The sequence below is a fragment of the Mesoplodon mirus genome, assembly GCF_964341445.2.
Source record: "Mesoplodon mirus genome assembly, chromosome: 16".
Classification (NCBI taxonomy): Eukaryota; Metazoa; Chordata; class Mammalia; order Artiodactyla; family Ziphiidae; genus Mesoplodon; species Mesoplodon mirus.
The window spans coordinates 21,416,461-21,437,606 of NC_138992.1; the positions used below are offsets into that span (position 1 = coordinate 21,416,461).

Here is a 21,146-nt window from a genome sequence, read left to right on the forward strand (position 1 = left end):
TCTTCTGGTTTACTATCCTGGTAGGGAAGAGAAATTCCAATAGCTTCCCTTTGACCCTTCATACCCTAATGACCCTTCATACATGAGAGAGCTAATACAGGGACACAATCAGTTGCCTAGTATGTCTTTAAGTTGCACATTCTGGAACTGGAGAAAAAACACAGGGTGGGCTTATGGACCTACTGTGATTCAAACTTGGCATGTAACTCAATTTATTACCTGACCACCATAAACCTCCATTTTGAATGTTGGACCAGTTGCATTTTGAAACCCTAGCAATCAGCATCAGTTCAGAGTCAGGGTGTAGTAATCTCCAAAAGTTCTAGATATTTCTATTCCCCAAAGCACATTCACTCTAGAAAATGGCCACAGGTCCCTTTGGGGAAGGCTTCACACGGACTTCAGTAGTTGTAGCTCACGGGCTCTAGAGCACAGGCGTAGTAGTTGTGGCGCACAGGCCTAGTTGCTCTGCGGCATGTGGGATCTTCCTGGACCAGGGCTCAAACCCATGTTCCCTGCATTCTTAACCACTGCGCCACCAGGGAAGTCCATGCATTTTATCTTTTATATTTTAACTTAAAAATTGCTATTTTATAAAAGTGAGTTGACTTTTCCAGCTCTCCAGTTTGGACTCTAATTAGGCAATCAAATAGCACTGAATAAATATAAACCTTGTTAAAAATACCTAAAATTTGTGCATTTGAGGATATTGAAACAAGTATCATCAGTATACATTTCACTTGCTTTATCACTTCATCTACATTTGATTTGCTAATCTTAACTCGTCATTATTGACAAATGTTATTTCTCCTCACAAGAACTACAGAACTATATTCACTTTTTCCCAGTACCTTTGCTTTCCTTTTAAAAAAATGTTCCTACCATTAAGAATTTAAACCAGAATCATGAAATGACAATAGAAAACACTCATCTGGCTTGACAGGTAATATAGCCTGTGTGGTCCTCCTGGTGAAAGGCTAAAATTCCACTTTCCACCAAAACAGCACCTCTTGAATTCAACTGAGAATGACATTTCTACAGGAATAAATTTGAATTTTCTCATATTTAGGAAAAGTTAGTTATTTTAGCCATAAATAAGAACTTATTCATGAAGTACTTCATACATGATCAAGATATTCTAGGGATACAGATTCGAACCACTATTTGAAGGTATCACAGGCAGCTGAAAATCTGGAGCTACTGATCAATCTGACAACTTTATACTTCAAACTTCCAGTGCTACTTTAATTTTGGCCTGAAGGATGATTAAAAAATTGGGGAGGGGGCCGAAAAAGAAAAGCTTGATTATTCAATTCCTAATTGAATTAACCCTTTAGACATTTTAAAATTTATTTATTTTTGGCTGTGTTGGGTCTTCATTGCTGCGTGCAGGCTTTCTCTATTTGTGGCGAGGGGGGCTATTCTTCATTGCAGTGTGCGGGCTTCTCATTGCAGTGGCTTCTCATTGTGGAGCATGGGCTCTAGGCACGCAGGCTTCAGTAGTTGTGGCACAGGGGCTCAGTAGGTGTTGCTTGCGAGTGCTAGAGTGCAGGCTCAGTAGTTGTGGTGCATGGGCTTAGTTGCTCCACAGCATGTGCGATCTTCCCTCACCAGGGATCGAACCCGTGTCCCCTATATTGGCAGGCAGATTCTTAACCACTGTGCCACCAGGGAAGCGCCCCCTTTAGACATTTTTAAAGTAACATTTAAAGCCAACTTGAAAGAGTATTATTTTGGAATTTCTGCCATTTAACATTTACATCTAAAAGAAAATCATCCTCCAGAACTCAAAAAAAGGGATTTTTTCCCCCTAGGACCTTATAAACAATTAAGAAGTTCTCAAGAAAAATTGAGAGAAATGATTTTTCAGCAAAGAATTCTTTACCTTGCTAGATTATCAGTGCAACAAATATAGGTTTAGACACACTGGTTGAGCCTCAAAAAATGTACCTCCTACACACTCTTATGCTCCACCACAGCAGAAGAGGAAATCAAGAACGAGTAGAATGAAGAATCTAGGCTACAGAAGTGACAAAGTCGATTCTCTGGCTAAGGACAGGAAATGCCTGGGTGATAGCTGAGCAACATGCTTGGCAGAAAACCTTTCCACATTGGAGGACAGAAGGCTGGCTCCAGAAGCATTCCAGGGGTAAGAAATGACCTGATATTATATTGAAAATTATGAGATCCTTTCCAGAGTTACTGGAGAATATGGTAAGATCAAGTCAGAGGCTAGAAGAAAATGAGACCATTATTAACTTCTGGAATAACAAAAAAGTAACATAAAAAATAAATTCAACCATAGCAGGCTACTTGGTTTAGCGGTAAACAGAGTTTATCGTCATTAAAATGAAAATACTGAATTTGGGATGTATAAAGATTGAAATATTAATATATTAGAAAAATGGTGTAGTAAAATAAGTAAGCAAAATTTCCACTCTTTCTAGTAGGAAGTCAATAAATAATGGGCAGATCCAAAGATAGCAGCAGATTCATATTATTTGGAAATATACAGGTAAATTCTACAACCACTACATGAGTTGAAAGTTTCCTCTGTGAATGTGAAAAAGGGATTACCTCTTTTTTGTCACCAGTGTTTTGGTACTATATGATTTTTTTAAACTATCTGCATATAATGTTGGAGGGTGGGGGGCAGCAGTAAGACAGAAAGAGACAACAGTTTTACATTAAAACACAGCCTCCAGGGCTTCCCTGGTGGTGCAGTGGTGGAGAGTCCACCTGCCGATGCAGGGGACGTGGGTTCGTGCCCCGGTCCGGGAGGATCCCACGTGCCGCGAAGCAGCTGGGCCCGTGAGCCATGGCCGCTGAGCCTGCGCGTCCGGAGCCTGTGCTCCGCAACTGGAGAGGCCACAACAGTGAGAGGCCCGCACACCGCAAAAACAAACAAACAAAAAAACCCTGCCAAGTTCTCTAAGAAAAGTGAACATGATCACACCTAAATCCATCCACTCTGGTTTTTTTTTTTACAAATAATTTTATACAAAGGCTTGTGGGTCAATATTCATTTACAAAAATAAGTTTAGTTTTTTAACATAAGTACTTCCACAGTTTCAAAAAGAAATTCATTTTCATATTTGCATGTCTTTAAGAGCATCCAAAGGACTCATTATCCTTCTGCATTCTGCTTTTCAGAAAGTACTTTTGAGGTAGATCTGTTTCGGATTCTTTTTCTTCTTCTTTTCTTTTCAGAGGCAGATGAGTTTGTATCCTGTGTTTTTTTCTTTTTCTTCAAACAGCTAAGAGGATTAGGGCCACTTATTTTCTTGCGCTTTTTTTTTCTTCTCTGTTCAGGGTCTTTTACTAAACCCTGTTCCTCTTTGAGTTGCTTGATACTTTGTTTCTCTTGCCCTGAGACAAGCTGACCTGACTCTACTGCTTTAGCAAATGCAATTGTTTTTGGAGAAGGTTTGTCCAAGACTATAGTGTTCTGGATAATGAACATGAGAGGAATTCCGGGCTTTTTCTTTACTTTCATAGACAAATTCTGATCCTATTAAAAATAAAAATTGAATTATTTAGTTCAAATATATCAATTAAATCAGATGCCTTAAAGAGATTTCTAAGAACTTAAAGAGGGCTATACTGAAAATAAAAGAGATCCCAGGTTTTACTTTTCAAATCAGTATGTCTTACTAATGGGAGTATATTTTATGATAAAGAAAGGAAGAAAAACATAAAAACTGAGCACAAACAGTTAAGTTGCAACAATGTGAACGGGATTTATCAATATTTTATATTGATCAATATTCTAAGACCACAAATTTTCTAGGACCTTGAATTACAAACTAATGCAAAGGTAAATATACTAGGTGATGTCCCTCATTTCTACTCTGAGATATGTTTCAGAAAGGGTCAAGAATGCTCACAGAGATTGAAAGAATAGAAATAAAGTAGGAATTAGCTGATTCAGATTCTAGACTCAGCTCTGCTTCTAATTGTGTAATTTTATAATCCTACAAGGAAATTTAAGGAAATATGTATGTATGCAAGCTTATTAATTAATATCGACCCTGAGAGTCTCTCCTCCCCTGCTTCCCAGTCTTTAAAAGCCTGAAACAGTTCCATACTGGTGGTATAGTCTCAAACAATATGAAACACAACTTTCTAAGAAATAATATGAAATACAGGAACGTGAAAAAACATGCATAAACATAAAATGTAAAATCTTTGCTCTACTTACCTTCCCTTCAAGAGCCCTAAAACATATCATCACATCTGTCAATAGTTTTTATTTTACAAAAGGAAACTTCAGTAATTTAGAAGAAAATCATTACGCTTAAGGTTGTCTCCTCAAATTCTCAAATGATGATTGCTTTTGTTGACGACAAATTAACTTGAAAGTGTGCATTTTAAAAAGTTGAAACACTTAAACCACTTCCACCTAATTCTTCCTAATGATAAATAGCTCCATATGGAGTATAAATAGAAATGATTAAGATTGACTCTGGTTTTATAAGTGGTATCACCTGTGTTGCCACAAAATAATGGTGAGGATTCCCATCTTCAACCATGGAAAGCAGACATTCTGATCCACTCACTGAATTCTTGAAATGGGGACAGTTTCGAACCTGGCATTTTTGTGCAATCAGCTTTGCCCCATATAAGTCCTTTCCCAATGTTTCCAACTCTTTTAACACACACCTGAAAAAAAAAGTTATTAGCAGCTCACAATTATAACAGATGCATATCTGTTGTTCACATAAATTATATTAAAAAACTCAATTCTTCTTTTTAAACTGCAAACCATACATTAAGCATTTTACTCTTAAAAGACCCGAAAAATGCATACACCAAGTAGAAGGAACATAATAAACAGTTAACATGTACTGAGCATTTATGATGTGCAGGCAGCATGCTAACTGCCTTTACATAAATTCTCGCTTATCTCAAAACAGCCCTACAAAGTTGGGCAGTTTACTTTATGTTTTTTTCTACTTTTATTCTATTTATGTATTTTTATTAATTTTTCTTGGAGTATGGTTACTTTACAATGTTGTGTTAGCTCCCACTGCAAAACAAAATGAATCAGCCACACACATACAGATATCCCCTCCCTTCTGGACTTCCCTCCCGTTCAGATTAGCACAGTGCATAAGGTAGAGTTAGTTCCCTGTGCTGTACAGTATGAGGGTAGCTTAGTGTAAAATTATCCTTACTTTAGAACACCTCATTCTGAGAGATTTCAAGTAACATGCCCAAATTCAAACAATAAGAGGTAGAGTTGAAATGTGAATCTAAGTAGTTTGATGATAGATGCTTTGCACCAACCACAGTGCTACAGGCTTCTCCTTCAAGTGCAAATCGGTGCACCTTCAGAATATTTTCAGCTTAGAAAAGTAAACATTCTCAAGTCACTAGCGTGTTTAAAAGCAATCACAACTTTCTTTCACTTTGCATTTTCATATTAATATCAGGCAATGTTTTTCAAAGTGTCATCTATAAACTACCCCTATCGGAATGACACAGTGATAATTAATTTCTAGCTCCTTTCTCATCCCCAAATCTGAACTCCTTGTGGAGTCAAACATTAGCATCTTATTAAGCTCCCCAGGTACTTCCTCTTAAAAATTACGAGAACTACTGAGTCAAAGATTTCTCAACCTTAGCCAGCCTTTGCCTGACTCTACCTTGCCTCATCCGCTTTATCACACCATTAGTTTTTGCTTTTTTAAAGATATTTTCCTTTCTAAAGTCATCCATTTTGAACTCCATTTTGAGTTTCAGGCCTAAATTGCCAACTACTTATTGAATATTTCCTGTGGATGGCCCGCCATCAGCTCTTCGTCAAATTCACGATGTCTAAAATCAAACTACTTTCCTGCCTCCAGACTTCTCCAGGGCTTGCTATCTCTTTGAACTTATTATCTTCTCAGATACTGTTTCGAAATCAGAAATCCTATTTAACCTCTGCTTCCTCACTCCTACCCCTGCCCCTACCCCATCAGTGGTAGTCCTATCTCAGCTGTTGGTATCTACCTCTGTAATGTCACCTTGTGAAGTTCCCACCTCTCCTCTCTCAGGTTCAGGCTCCCATTATTTCTTGACTAGACAACCACAAAACGGGTTTGCCTGTCTTCATTCTCTTGCTTCTCCAACTTACCCCTCACATGGCTGCAGTTACCTTTTCTAGAAGATACTTATCAGGTCTGATAGCATTTATCTCTTGATACACACTAAGAATTGACAATAATATGCTTTAAAATAAACTAGCAGTAACTTATTCTTAAATGAATAAGAATGGCCATGTTGGGACTTCCCTGGAGGTCCAGTGGTTAAGAATCCGCCTTCCAATGCAGGGGACGCAGGTTCCATCCCTGGTCAGGTAACTAAGATCCCACATGCAGCGGGGCAACTAAGCCCACGAGCCACAACTAGAGAGAAGTCTGCGCGCCTCAACGAAAGATCCCACATGCTGCAACTAAGACCCACCCAAGGGAGCCAAAAAAAAAAAGAATGGCCATGTCAATAATTGCAAAAACTGGGTGATAGACGTTTCGTTATACTATTCTATTTTTGTGTATGTATGAAATATCCCAGAAGTTAAAATAGATTCTTTAGGGGGAAAAGTGCTGCAGAATATAATTTCATGCAGTACCTCTCAACCTTTTTCATATTACAGCCCTGTATTAAAAATGTTAATATTTCTATGGCAGACAGGGGTAAGTGGACAAGGCTTGTAGCCAGAAGCAATCAACTCTGGGGCACAGACCATCTGAGAACTTGTCTGGGAGCTCTGAAGGAGATGGGGATCAAAACTTAGGGGGTATCTATGACCCATTTGAGGCTCTGCTTGAATGAAACCCACATGAAGTTCTGAATATAGAAAGCTGTTCATGGAGTAGTGTTATGTGAGAAAAGCAGGCCATTAATATCACATGCAGAGTAAGAGCCCATTGGTGTGTGTGTGTGTAAAGAACTGGATGATACACCACATGCTTACAGTGGTAAGTCACTGGTGTGGTATTATAGTCATTTAAATTTTTTCTGTTCACATTTTAAAGGAAATATTCTACAAAGGAAAAAAAAAAACAAAACTAAGTTTATGAATAGCAGTTCTTCATTATGCAGCCTCAACTTATCTTCTTCCCAGCTTCTTTCCCAAATATACGCTGTGCTCTAATCTCTTTCCCTAGCATTTCACAACTCCACTCCACTCCTTTGTTCAAGAGGTCCCTCCCTACAAGTCACTTCTCTTTTCTTTCACTCAAAATATGTCCTTCCCCTCAGAACTGAACCGTGACTGAGCTCAAATGTTATCTCCTCTGTGGAACCTTCCTTGATTCCATCCTTCCTCCAATCAACCCCCCAAGATTCCATCTTAGGTGTTCCCACACTTTGAAGAAGTGAGGAAACTAGGGGTCAAAACACACCAATTAGAGGTTGATTTATGCACCTTGCTGGCCATACGGGCTGGGAGATCATCCTGTTCACCAAGTTACCCTCTGGCTAGAGCAGTGCTTGGCGTATGGCTGGTGCTCAATAAACACAGTTGAATAAACAAATGACCTTGCACAAAGTTAGGAAACATCGAGTCCTAACATCTTTCTGGGAATCGAAGATATTACATCATGGGGCAGTTGTGAAGCTTGAAAAATTCTTAAACTGGGAAAAGCTATGCAAACAACAAGCAATCACTTAGAGGATACAGGTCTGAGATACCAATAAACGCTCTACATATACTATACCTCGTCCGACTTATAGCAAGTTTGTAAGTAGTTACGAGCTTTTTTCTACAAATGAGTAATCCAAGCATCAGAGAGGTTAAGTAACTTGCCCGAAATCACAAAGCTGGTAGAACTGGGCCCAATACTGGAAACCAGGTCGAAAGACAAAGCACGTGCTCTTATCCTTCAGGCTAAGATGAATACTCGCCGGATCTTATACTGTCTATCTACTTGGTAGATACTCGCCCACCCTCCTTAGCAGTCCCGCTGAACTCGTGGGCGGCGCGCTTTGCCCCTCAAGGGCTCCCAATGGATGCCTGCGAGCAGCGGCCTCGCCTCTACCGCACCCGCGGGGCCCCCGCGCCTCCACCCGGACCAGCCAGGCCCACCTGGTGGTGCACAGCTGAGTCTCCCCCATGAGGTAGCGGGGCAGCTGCTCCCGCAGCTGGATGCGGCCTCGCAAAGCCGCCTGACAGAAGGTGCCGTCCAGCAGGATCTGGTACGGCTCGCGGACCCCAAAATTGTTGCGGAAGAAGCCAAGATGCTTCTTGGCGTGTTTCTGCCTCGTGATCTTCATGCCTGGCTTTCCCGGAGCGAGCCACCGGACCAGAAAGCAGCAGCAAACTCCCCCGACACAGCCCGCTATCGGCAACACTGGCTTCTCCCGGAAATGAAGAACCCTTGGCCCCGGAAGCAAACGCCCATCAGTGGGCCTGGTTTACGTCACTCCCAAACGAGAGCGCGCTTTACCCGGTGCCCGCGCTTTAAGGGACACGCCCTCGGGGGCGGAGCTTGCGCGTAAGTATGAAACCGACTAAGTGCGCGATTAGAGGCGCACATGCGCAGTCATGGTCCAGGTTAAAAAAAATACACACTGCCTCTTGCGCGTTACCCTGGCACGGCATCTGAAAAATCCGCGGTATAATAATAATCAGTGAAAATATTGAGGTTTAATATGTCCTAGTCACTGTTCTAGGTAATATACCTTATATTTTTCCCTTTAATGTTAATAATTCTCAAATAAGGGAAGAAAGCGACCAAAGTATATTGGGCGACTATGATTGGGCAGGTTTGTAGTGATTGCCTTCCTATAAAGAAGTTAAGCACGTTTACTAAGGGCACGTGGTTCTTAAGTGTCAGAACTATCACCGGAACTCACGTCGCTTGCCTGAAGTTCAAATATTCTTGCACTCCCCCTCACCTCCCGCACACATTCCCGCCATAGGACCACTCCCACTGAAAAGACAAATGTCAGGGCAAAAAGTCCCCATCGTTTTGCATTTCCTCTTCTCCTGGAGACCATCCTAAATCACTCGCAAGGAGTGTTTCCGGAGGACTTATTCAAGAGCTTCGTTTTCCAAGAGTCAGTGTCCCTAAACTAGAGTGCTAATTCGGCCCCTCACCCAAGCCATTTGACCTTGAGCAACTCCCCAAGAAACCTGGGTTCAGCTTCCTCGCTGTCAAATAGGTTGGCAGGACTAGATGACTATTAAGAACGCTTTTTATGTCTATAGTCTCTGAGGTAGGAGAACGACATACTGGGAGGTACAAAGCTGACCGAAAGTTTAGAAATTACTTGGTCAACTTGATTAATGAAGAGAGTAAATCTGAAAATTTTGAGTTCCCCCGTGGCTAACTGCCACATATCCACTTCAATTCTAGGCAAAATAACCAAAGAATGGGGAGTATGGAATTTTGCATTTTTTCTTCTGGCCTGGAATCTGTCCCAGCTCTCATTTTAGCTAAAGACTGAGAGAAAGAACCAATGCAGAAAAATAACTTACAAAGTGATCGAGATGTGTTACTTGCATTTGGGGTTTTATTTGAAGGTATAGGTTTATGAAATTGGAACCAAAATCTTCTATAATGTTAACTCTGTCTTGATTCACAGCACAACATCCCTTAGATGACTGCTTTCATTTAACTGAAAATAAATTTAGGAATTGGAAGACATGAAGAGTTATTGTAGGATTGGATTCATGGTTCTTAAGTATAATTGCTCATGACCTTCCAATCTGAATACTCTCTTTATCCCTGTGTGCCAACACCCCACTCCGACTATAATCCCACCAAAGACAGAAAATATACTATCCCAGCCTTGCAAAACAGTTAAAACAGTTTTAAAAACAGGCTCACAGATTTATCTACCAGCTCCATCCTGTTAGCCACGTTTCAGTACTAAGAAAAATGAGGTTCAGGACTAGGGATTTGAGTCATACTCTAGTTGTTTTTTTTTTTTTAATTTACTGGACTGTAGCATTTTTTTCAAGCTGTATGTATATGACAGTGCTATTTACACAACTGACCCTTATTTCACAAATAAGAAGACAGTCTATACTGCTGATTATCAAGTTTAAAACAGAATTTTCTGTTACAGCAGTGTTTCTCAAAACATGATCATGGGACATGCAGAAAAGTTCTTAGTGTGCTTGTTTAATATGCCCATTTCTGATTCAAAACAAGTGCTGAGGGAGAGGAATACTAATCAGAGAGGAAGTGACATTTATTACAATATCCCCAAGTTATTTATTATGCATATTGGTGTTCCAGAAGGACTGTCTTCAGTAAAGCATCACTGTTTACCCAATGGGACATTTTCATTAAATGGTCCACTGAATACGTTTTGGCCTGATGCCAAATGACCTAGTATTGGAAAACCAATATTTGGTCACAACAAAGGCAGAAGCCAAATATTGCCATTATTGGAGAAACTATTTGGATATAAGTTTAAATCTGAAATTTTACTTTGAAAATTATTATAATATTATTAAAATTTTTTAATTAAAAATTTTTTAATACTCATTGAAAATTTTTTTGACCTTAGAGTGCAGGAACAGTAAGGTCTCAGCATTGCTAGCTGCTATTTTTTTCCTCAGGTCAGTACACTGGATATTTTCCAGGCCAAACAGACATTCAGTTGAGGTAGGGGATTAATTTATTTTTCTTTATTTTTTTATACTCTTCATATTCTTTATTACATCTGGATCAAATATAATTTATAATATGATGTTGTTGTACATGATTTTGAAGTTCTTTCTTCATGAAATTTTGATGAAGCCAAGTTGACCTGAAAATGATTTATTCCTGCAAGGTATGACTAATTCCCAAACAAGAATTTTCATGAAAGATTCATGTCCTAAATGGAATTAAATAGGTAAATATTAAATACAATTCATAAAGGTTATTTTGTTTAATTTCATAAATACTAGTATACGAAATAATTCAGCAAAGATATCTATTGTGATATTATTCTGCCTTATATTCATATTTAAATATTTATAAATATTTGTTAACATCCATTAGCTCTAAAGGAATACAACATTTTCCCTAATGTTATCCAGCTAACATATTCTTTAAATAAATAATTTCCTTAAATAAATAATTTAAAACAACTTAGGTAAACTGGTTTGTATTGAGGGCTGATTAGTCCTTCACTAAGATCCCCTAGATAAACTCCATCCGGGACTTGCTTACTGTGAGTTTTTATATATAGGGGAAGGTATTATGAAGGTTGGTTTTGGAGGCTGCCATGTTTTTAAAAATCATCCTTACAGTTTTCAAATTACAAAAATAACACATGCCTGTTGTAACAAGAGGAACAATGGAACAGCACAGGACATTCATCTCCTCTTCCTTGCCCAAATAACACATGTTAATCTACTGTGTAACTTCTGTAATTTTTTTAATATTCATATACTTATTTGCCTACATATATGCATACATATGTAGAGATTTTTGTCACTCTATGTTATTCAAAGATAGAATCATATTTTATCACTTCTGTACATTTTGCTTTTCTTACCCAACAATCCTTGTGGAAATCCTCTCCACACATACTCCAAGTCAACTGGCATAGTTCTTATTCATTATTTTTAATGGCTGCATGAAATTTCCCACAAAATCACCACATTTAACATAATGACTGTGACACAGACTGTAAATCGATGCTCAATATCTCTTCTCTTTAGTAATAGGATCCTAATTTTATTCTGGACAATAGTGCTCCCAGAAAAGAGAATCCATTTCCCAGCCTTCTGTGCAGTCAAGTACAGTCATACGATTAAGTTTTAGCCAAGGGTATGTAAGTATAAGTGTGACAAGGGACTTCTGGGAAAGCTGCTTAAAGGAACCTAACTTGGTGATGGGCACTTTTGTTTTTTTTCCATTGCCTTTCTAACCACTCCCTGGAGTTTGGATGTGACGAAGGGAACCCTAGCAGCATATTTTAGACCAAGAAGTAAACTTGAGGATAGAGGACATGTGCTAAGCTAGCAAAGTAGATAACAGAAGCAGCCTGGGCCATCAGTGACTATGAAACTACCTTTCCAAATCTAGACTTTCTACCTCTGGCCTTGTTTTACATGAGAAGAAAAATAAACTTCCATTTTAGTTTAAAAAAATTATTTTCTTTGTATTTTTTGAGACTGTATTTTTTTTTAGAGCAGTATTAGGTTTACAACAAAATTGAAAAGAAGATATAGAGACTCACCATGTAGCCCCTGCCTCCACACATGCATAGCCTCCCCCATTATCAACATCACTTAGGACTTCCCTGGCGGTGCAGTGGTTAAGAATCCGCCTGCCAATGTAGGGGACATGGGTTCAAGCCGTGGTCTGGGAAGATCCCATATGCCGTGGAGCTACTGAGCCCACATGCCACAACTATTGAAGCCTGTGCACCTAGAGCCCGTGCTCTGCAACAAGAGAAGCGCGCCGTGTAACCCCTGCTCTCTGCAACTAGAGTAAGCCCGTATGCAGCAACGACGACCCAATGCAGCCATAAATAAATAAATTCATTAAAAAAAAATCACTCACCAGAATGGTACACTTTTTTCAACCAAGAAGGAACCTACATTGATAAATTGTTTCTTTTATATGCAGCCAAACCCAATCTTAATTGACAGAGTATGTTAAAACTACTTGCCAGAATTAGAGAATTTTTTATTGGCAGATGTTTTTGATAAAAGTTTGATGTTGGTTAGTGTTTGCCAATACAATTACCCTTTCTTTGAACAGGTTCAAAATCCTAGTTTATAAGTTTTCTGTGAAAGGTAAAAGACTTTTTCAAAGTAAAATAAACTAAATCCTTTTTACGTACTTTAGAAGTTATCTTGACATTTGTTTTTTTGAACGTATAAACAACTTGATTTGAACTGAGGATGTCAGTGGGATATATCTCCTGTTTGGAAAAGTTAGTTAAATATGAAGAACCCCAGCTGCTTGGGCAAGAAACATCAAGGAAATGTTAGTTGTCAATCAAAGAAAGCGAGCAGAATTTCTGTCTGTTGGCCCAGCTAGTACCAGTGGGCTCTTCCTTAAATGACAAAGGAGAAACTGTCTCTTGGAAAAAAATTTCAAGGGATTGCTCTTTGTCAAGGATATTTCTAAGCAAGACAGTGATCAGGAAGTAGTTCACCATTGGTTATCAGATGACTGTTGTCAGATGGCTGTAAAATTAGACTAGCAAATTTGCTTGCTAGTTTATTTGAATGAAATTATACAGAGAACAAATACTGCCATGTGAGGTAAGTTGAAAGGAATTCATTATTACACAATAGATCTGAATAGTGCTCTCCATTGGGATTTTACTACAAAATGTTCAGTGGCATTAATTAAAGTAGTAAAAACATACAATGGTAGAGAAAAAAGAAAAGTTAAGAAGTAGTAGCAATGTGCAAAATGTTTTACTTTGATACATACATAACAAACTGCCCTTTGAAATTTAATTAAATCATAACTGAAACTGGTAGAGAAGCTCATACTGTATGGGGTCATTCATTTTTAACCTATCAAAGCATTTTTAGAAGCTTAATGAATCCTTATAAAATTACTCTAAGTAAGCAAATATTATTACTGTTACTTAAAGGAGTTTAAAGATTGAGAATTATGTCAGATTATGGCATTAAACGAGTTCCTAAAAACACTATTTATTTATATTGAACAAAATGTTGAAGACAACACTTTCACTCATGGTTTCGTATATATTTTTAAGCAGCAGGAGGACTTCAGGGCAGAAACTGAACTTCTGGTGGCAAGGCTTTCAATAATTCAGTAGAATATTATTTCAAAGTCTTGTATTTATAATTGAATTACACCAATACAAGGTATTAGTTACATGATATTATACCAAATAAAAGTCGCTCTTAGAATCTGTGCAAATGTTTTCAATGTGAGATCACTTTCTTTTAATATTAGTTGATAAGTTATACATCAAAATACTGGGATGAGAAGATCAAATGTCATTTTAAAAATTATTATTTTAGCAAACATATAGAAAATACCCACATGCTGAGTCATAGGTATAAATGAATATTATTTTCTTTTTATTGGCTTTCTTGATTGTGACTTTTCATAATTTTGAACAAATCACTTAGTTCTTCAAAGTATAACCTCACATAGTATGTATGTACACAGAAGAAGACATATGACTTAAATTGATCCCAGACTAAAAGAAAGACTTTTTCCCCATGGTTAGGGGGAGAGGTTTTCTTTTTCTTACAATAAACATTAAAAAAGAAGCACATTGTGTTCTTTGCTACTGGCAGCTATTTTGAGGTTATGGGGGTAGCCAGTCAGTTTGTGGACAGAACCAAAACACGGTAAAAGACAGAGTCAAGAACTGGAGTCTTTATGCTGCTTCATTTGGAGTCTGCCTCCTTGTAGACATTTAGTTATGTGATAGAATACATTTCCTTCTTGTTTAAAATAATTTAAATTGTTTTTTGTTTACTTTTTTTTTTGGTTGCTTGTAGCCCAAAGCATCCTAACGGATGGAATATTTGTGAAATCTATGCAACAAAATGTACTTTTAAAGGGAAAATGATAATATTACCTGTATAATATTTTGCCTTAAAGAAGTTTAAGGTGTTCTGCATATGTTCTTGTTTTATCCTACACACCATTGTGAAGAGGCTGGGATGCAAAGTTAAGTGTTGCTGTTAGCTGCTTTCAACTATCTCCCAAAGGCATCTTTTCCATTCCAGTTAAATATTAAGGAAAGCATTTAGTGTTTTAAGCCAAATGATTTCTCTTGGTCAAATGAATATTTGTGGACTTCTAAAGAGTTTATGAACTTAATTCAGAACCTGAGTTTTGCCCTATTTATATGTTGCTTCTTCTGGCTCTGCTGATGTCTAATTTTTGTGTCCCAGGCCTTGTGCATGAATTGTGATGGCACCGCAGATTCTTTTGGAGAGGAGGAGATAGGACGGCTCTTGCCCTTTCCTCCCGTTTCTATAGAGTAGGGAGTTTCTGATCCCATCCTTATGAGTGAATATTATTGGAAGGTAGGCTTCCTGTTTCTCTCTATACCTGGTTACTTATGACTCCCTGACAATGGAGTGACTAATCTGATGTTTGGGGAGATCCTGTCACCATGCCATAATGGCATCTCCTTCTCAAGGGGAAAAAAGGATCTTTGTGTTCCTTTCCTAAAAAATAATCTACAAAGAAGAGATAAGAACATACACCCCTTATAGGCTTTCATTGAAAATGGTGCTTCCTTGATTCCTTTGTTTCTAATGGGTACTAAAGCAGAACAATTCCTCGCCTGTATGTCATGAACGCATGGTTACTTTCCAGAGGGACAGTAAATAGAAGGTCAGATGACTTTCTACCCTCTTCCTTCATACCAAGGCTAGAACCGATGCTAAGTTGGTCCTATAGAGGTTGCCTGCCAACCCTGAGCTCAACTCAGACCATCAAGATGTCCAAAGGAATCTTGCCTTCCATAGAGGTCTGGAAGAAGGCAACAACTGAATAGGGATAAACTGACATTAAAAAAAAAATCCTTTGGCTCATCTGAATACTGAATAGGAATAAAGTGACATTTTAAAAAATCCTTTGGCTCATCTTTGGTGTCTTGACTCTTCTATTTTATTGCATTGAAAGGGATTTAGGTAAATCTTAGCCAAGTGAAGGAAAACAGCTCTAGTACTGGCTGGGTCTAAGGCATGGACTGGTCACAGTCTGACATTCACTGGGCTGTGTTTTCCGAATGGGTTGAGTTATTATGCCACAAAAGCAGAACTAGTCAGACTATTTATTTTTTCATTTTTTCGCTCAGGCATGGCAGGCTATCCTTTGCTTCCTGTCCTCATGCGGTAATCACCGTGGACAGGGCCCACAGCTTGCTTTGGAAGGCCTTTACCATCCTCTCTCTTTTTGCCTCTGACTAAATTTGAAATATTTCCAGCAAATATAGAAGTATGCTAAAAACTTTAGCTCCAGTGACAGAGAGAGAATGAAGAACAAATTATTGGGAATACAGGATAAATTTATTTTATCCGGTATATGAATATCCACAGTGAAATTAACAACAACAACATCAAAACTGCCTTTTGGAGGGCGGCTAAAGTACAATTTAATGGTTGTGAGCAATCTTCTTTGGGTGATCAAATATATTCAGTATTCTGTTATTTAATTTCTTCTGCATGTTTGCAGGCTTACTTTGCTCTAGGATCTTGAAGAGGAAGTTTAGTTTATTGATTTGAGATATATCCTCTTTTATAACGTATACATTTAGCTATAAACTTTCCTCTCAGTACTGATGCAGCTGTGTCCCACAAATTTTAACATTTTATATTTTCTTATTCATTCAGTTTACTGTGTGTGTTTTAAAATTTCTCTTAAGACTTCCTGTTTGATCCACGGGCTATTGGAAGCATGTTGTATAGTTTCCAAGTATTTGGAAAATTTTCTGCTACTTTTATATTTTGATTTCTAGTTTGAATCCATAGTGGTTGCTGAACATACGCTGAATGATTTCAGTTACTTTAAATTTGTCAAGGTTGGTTTATGGCTCAGGATATGATCTCTATGTTCCATGGGGATTGGACAAGAATGTGTATTTTGTTGCTGTTGGGTGGAATGTTTTATAAATATTGATTAGATCCTGTTGATTGATGGCATTGCTAAATTCCTTTATATCCTTGCTGATTTTCTCTCTAGTTGTTCTATCAATTGTTAAGAGAGGAGAGTTGACATCTCTAACTATGACTATGGGTGTGTCTATTTGTCCTTTGAGCTCTATGAGTTTTTTCTCAACATAAGTTCAGCTTTGTTGCTAGGACATACACATTTAGAATGGCTGTGTGGGGCCTCCCTGGTGGCGCAGTGGTTGAGAGTCCGCCTGCCGATGCAGAGGATACGGGTTCGTGCCCCGGTCTGGGAGGATCCCATATGCCGCGGAGCGGCTGGGCCCGTGAGCCATGGCCGCTGAGCCTGTGCGTCCGGAGCCTGTGCTCCGCAACGGGAGAGGCCACAACAGTGAGAGGCCCGCGTACAGCAAAAAAAAAAAAAAAGAATGGCTGTGTGTTTTTGGTGATTGACCATTTTATCATTATATATTTCCCACTGTCTCTGGTGATTATCTTTGCTCTGAATTCTCTTTTATCTGATATTAATACAGCCAGTCCTTCTTCTTTTGACTGATGCTTGCATGATACATTTTTCCATCATTTTATGTCAATGTGCCTATATCATTATATTTGAAATCAGTTTCCTTTAGACAGCCTATGGTTAGGTTGTTTTTATCCATTCTTCCAATAGTTGTATTTTAATAGGTGTATTTACAACATTTATATTAATCTAGTTATTGATATGTTTAGGCTTAAGACTGCCATTTCATTTTTTTCCCCTATAATTCTCTGTTTTTACTTCTGTTTTCTTTTTATTGCATTCTTGTGGGTTATTTGAACATTCTTTAGAGTTTCATATTGATTTATCTATGGTGTTTTTGAGTGTCTCCCTTTGTAAAGCATTTTTAATGGTTCCTCTAGGTATTATATTAGATAAAAATAACATCACAGTTTACTGTTAAGTCATTTAACCAGTTCAAGTGACTTGTAGAAACCTGACCTTCCTATATGTCCCTTAACCAGCCCTTATTTGCTTTAAGTGTTTCTTCTACATATATTTAGAGCCACACTAGGTAATGCTATAATTTTTGCTTTAATTCTCAAAAATAATGTAGAAAATTCAAGAGGAGAAGGAAAGTCTATTGTAATTACTCATATTTTTGTTTACTGTGTTCTTTCTTCCTTATGATGTTCTAAGGTTTATTCTTTTATTGCTTCTTTTCTTTTTAGAGAACTTCTTTCAGTCATTCTTTTGGGGTAGGTTTGCTGGTAACAAATTGTTTTAGTTTCCCTTCATCCAAGAATGTTTTGATTTCCTTTTTATTCCTGAAGGATATTTTGGCTGGATATAGGTTTCTGGGTTGGTAATTCTTTCTTTTACCAGTTTGAAAATATTATGCAACTTCCGCTGGTCTCTGTGGTTTCTGATGAGAAATCCACTCTAATCTAATTGTTTTTCTCTTATATCAATATAAGGTGCTTTTTTTTTTCTTGCTTTCAAGATTTTTTCTTTGGTTTTCAGAAGTTTGACTGTAATATGTCTTGGTGTGAATTTCTTTGGATGTACCCTGTTTGGCATTCACTCAAGCTTCTTGAAACTGTAGGTTATGACTTTTCCCCTATTTGGGAAGTTTTTATTCATTATTTCTTCAAATACCTTTTAACCCCTGCTCTCTTTCTTTTGTCTTTGTGAGATGTCAATGACAGGATTGTTAGATATGTAAGTTTTATAGTTCCAAAGACCTCTGAGTCTCTGTTCATTTTTTGTTCCAGTCTCCTTTTTTTAAGTTGTGGTAAAATATACATAACATAAAAATTTATATTTAAAACCCTTTTTTGAGTGAACAATTCAGTGCCATTAAGTATGTTCACATTGTTGTGCAACAATTACCACTGTCCATCTCCAAAACTGTTCCATTATCCCAAATTGAAACCCTGCATCCATTAAACAGTAACTCCAGGGCTTCCCTGGTGGCGCAGTGGTTGAGAGTCTGCCTGCTGATGCAGGGGACACGGGTTCGTGCCCCAGTCCAGGAGGATCCCACATGCCGTGGAGCGGCTGGGCCCGTGAGCCATGGCCGCTGAGCCTGTGCGTCCAGAGCCTGTGCGCCGCAATGGGAGAGGCCACAACAGTGAGAGGCCCACGTACCACACAAAAAACCCAAAAAAACCCCAAAAAAACCCAGTAACTCCCTCTTCCTCCCTCTTTCCAAGTACTGGTAATTGTTATTCTACTTTTTCTTCTCTACAGATTTCACTATTCTAGGTGCCTGATATAAATGGAATCATACAATATTTGTTCTTTTGTGTATGGCTTATTTCATTTAGCATACTGTTTTCAGGGTTCATCCTTGTTGAAAAGGTTCAGCATATCTCTGACTTTCATTTCTTTTTAAGGCTGAATTATATACCCTTGTATGTAAATACCACATTTTATTTATTCATTCATCTGCTGAAGAACATTTGAGTTGCTTCCACCTTTTGGCTATTATGAATAATGCTGCTATGACACTGGTGTACAAATATCTGTCTGAGTCCTTGCTTTCAATACTTTTGGGTATATTCCTAGAAGTGAAATTGGTAATTCTATGATAAATTTTTGAGGATCTGCTCTACTTTTTCTCACAGTGCCTGTACCATTTTATATTCTGTTAATTTATGTACAGAGTGGGTGATTTTTATCATTCTATCTCCAGTCCTCCGATTTTTTTCCATTGTCCTTTCTTTTCTGCTGTTAAGCCCATCCATTGAGTTTTTTTATTTTTGGTTATTGTATTTTTTAAGTTCTAAATTTATGTTTCATTCTTATTTATATCTTTTATATCTTGGCTGAGACTTTGAATTTCTTTTCTGACACTCTTTTCATTTGTTTCAAGTGTGTTCATAATTGTTTGTTGAAACATTATATGATGACTGCTTTAAAATCCTTGTTGGACAATTCTAACATCTCTGTAATTCCAGTGCTGGCATCTATTTGTCTCTTTTCATTCAGTTTGAGATCTTCCTGGTTCTTGATGTGATGATGAGTGATTTTTTTAAAATTGAGACATAGACTTTTGGGTATTTTGTTACAGAACTCTGGATCTTCTTTTTTTATTTCTTAAACTTTAAAAAAAGTTGAAGTATAGTTGCTGTACAATATTATATAGGTTACAGGTATATAGTGATTCACAATTTTTAAAGGCTATACTCCATATATAGTATTATAAAATATTAGCTATATTCCCCATGTTGTACAATATATCTTTGTAGCTTATTTAATAACTAATAGTTTGTACCTCTAACTCCCGCACCCCTATTGCTCCTTTCCCCTTCCCTCTCCACACTGGTAACCACTTGCCCTCCAAGTCCATCCATTTTGCTGCAAATGGCAAAATTTCACTCGTTTTTATGGCCAAGTAGTACTCCATTATACATACATACCACTCTTCTCTATCCATTCATCTGTTCTTGGACACTTAGTCTGCTTCCATATCTTGGCAGTTGTAAATAATGCTGCTATGGACATTGGGTTGCATGTATCTTTTCGAATTAGTGTTTCTGTTTTTTTTGGGTATATACCCAGGAGTGGAATTGCTGTGTCATATGGTAGCTCTACTTTTAGTTTTTTGAGAAGTCTTCATACTGTTTTCCACAGTGGCTGCACCAATTTACATTCCCACCAACAGTGTATGTGGGTTCCCTTTTTTCCACATTCTCGCCAACATTTGTTATTTGTGCAGAACACTGGATCTTGAGACATATGTTTTAGCTGGTTTCCTCTGACACAGCTCTGGCAATGGAAAGAGGAGGGAGTCCTTCTTATCACTGCCTTAGGAGGGTACAGATAGAAGTTTCACGTTCAGCCTCCATTGATTCCCTTGGGGGTAGGACTAGTTCCTTGTTATTGCTGGAGGATGGGAGTTCCAGCTCCCACTACACGTGAACTTATATCTCCTGGATGGGAGGGGTAGAAATGCTTCATTACTGCTCTTCTTGTTTCCTTCACTGGCATTAGGAGTGGGTGGCTTCATTACCAGCTGTGGTGAAATCCTTAGTCTCCACTAGGCCTTCTTTGACATCACTCCATTGGGGGATGGAGTGGGTGCCTTATTACATACAGTCTGGTGGGGGTGAAAGTTCAAGCTCCCCACATGGTCTCTACTGGCAGTGTGCAGAGAACAGACTTTTGTTGGAGTTTTTAAATCTGTGCCTGTTGATATTTTCAGGTGACTGGACTTCAGCTCCAAGTCTGGGATATATGCGGCAAATAGAAACTGGGAAATCACCACTGTGTTGCTCCTTGGGTCCCCATGTCCCTAACCAGTCTTTCTCCTTCTCTTCGCCTTGCAGAGTCTTATGTTTCTTTTATTATATAATAGCCTGGGATTTTGTTGTACTTATAGGGAGGAATAGGAAAAAATATTTCTACTTCATCTTCCCAAAAGAAGTCTGGATTTTGAATACATTTTTAATGTGGAGCCTACAGAAGTTTCCAATGAAGCAGGGGTAGGGTGTGAAGGAAACAGAGGAGTCAAAGATGGCCCCAAGGGCTTTGTTCTTATCAACTAGAAGAATAACACTGTCATCAAATGACAGGGGGAAGACTGTGGGAAGAACATTG

The 21,146-nt window shown here is 38.2% G+C and overlaps 1 protein-coding gene across 1 annotated transcript; it reads right to left on the minus strand.

Annotated features, from left to right (window-relative positions):
- Positions 1–760: 760 nt before the first annotated feature.
- Positions 761–8,372, minus strand: UTP23 (UTP23 small subunit processome component). The gene is made up of 3 exons (XM_082601678.1): positions 8,075–8,372; positions 4,488–4,662; positions 761–3,511 (listed from the first exon to the last, which is right to left on the minus strand). The coding sequence occupies exons 1-3, from the start codon at positions 8,260–8,262 to the stop codon at positions 3,128–3,130; spliced, it is 747 nt and encodes a 248-aa protein (XP_082457804.1). The 5' UTR covers positions 8,263–8,372; the 3' UTR covers positions 761–3,127.
- Positions 8,373–21,146: the final 12,774 nt, after the last annotated feature.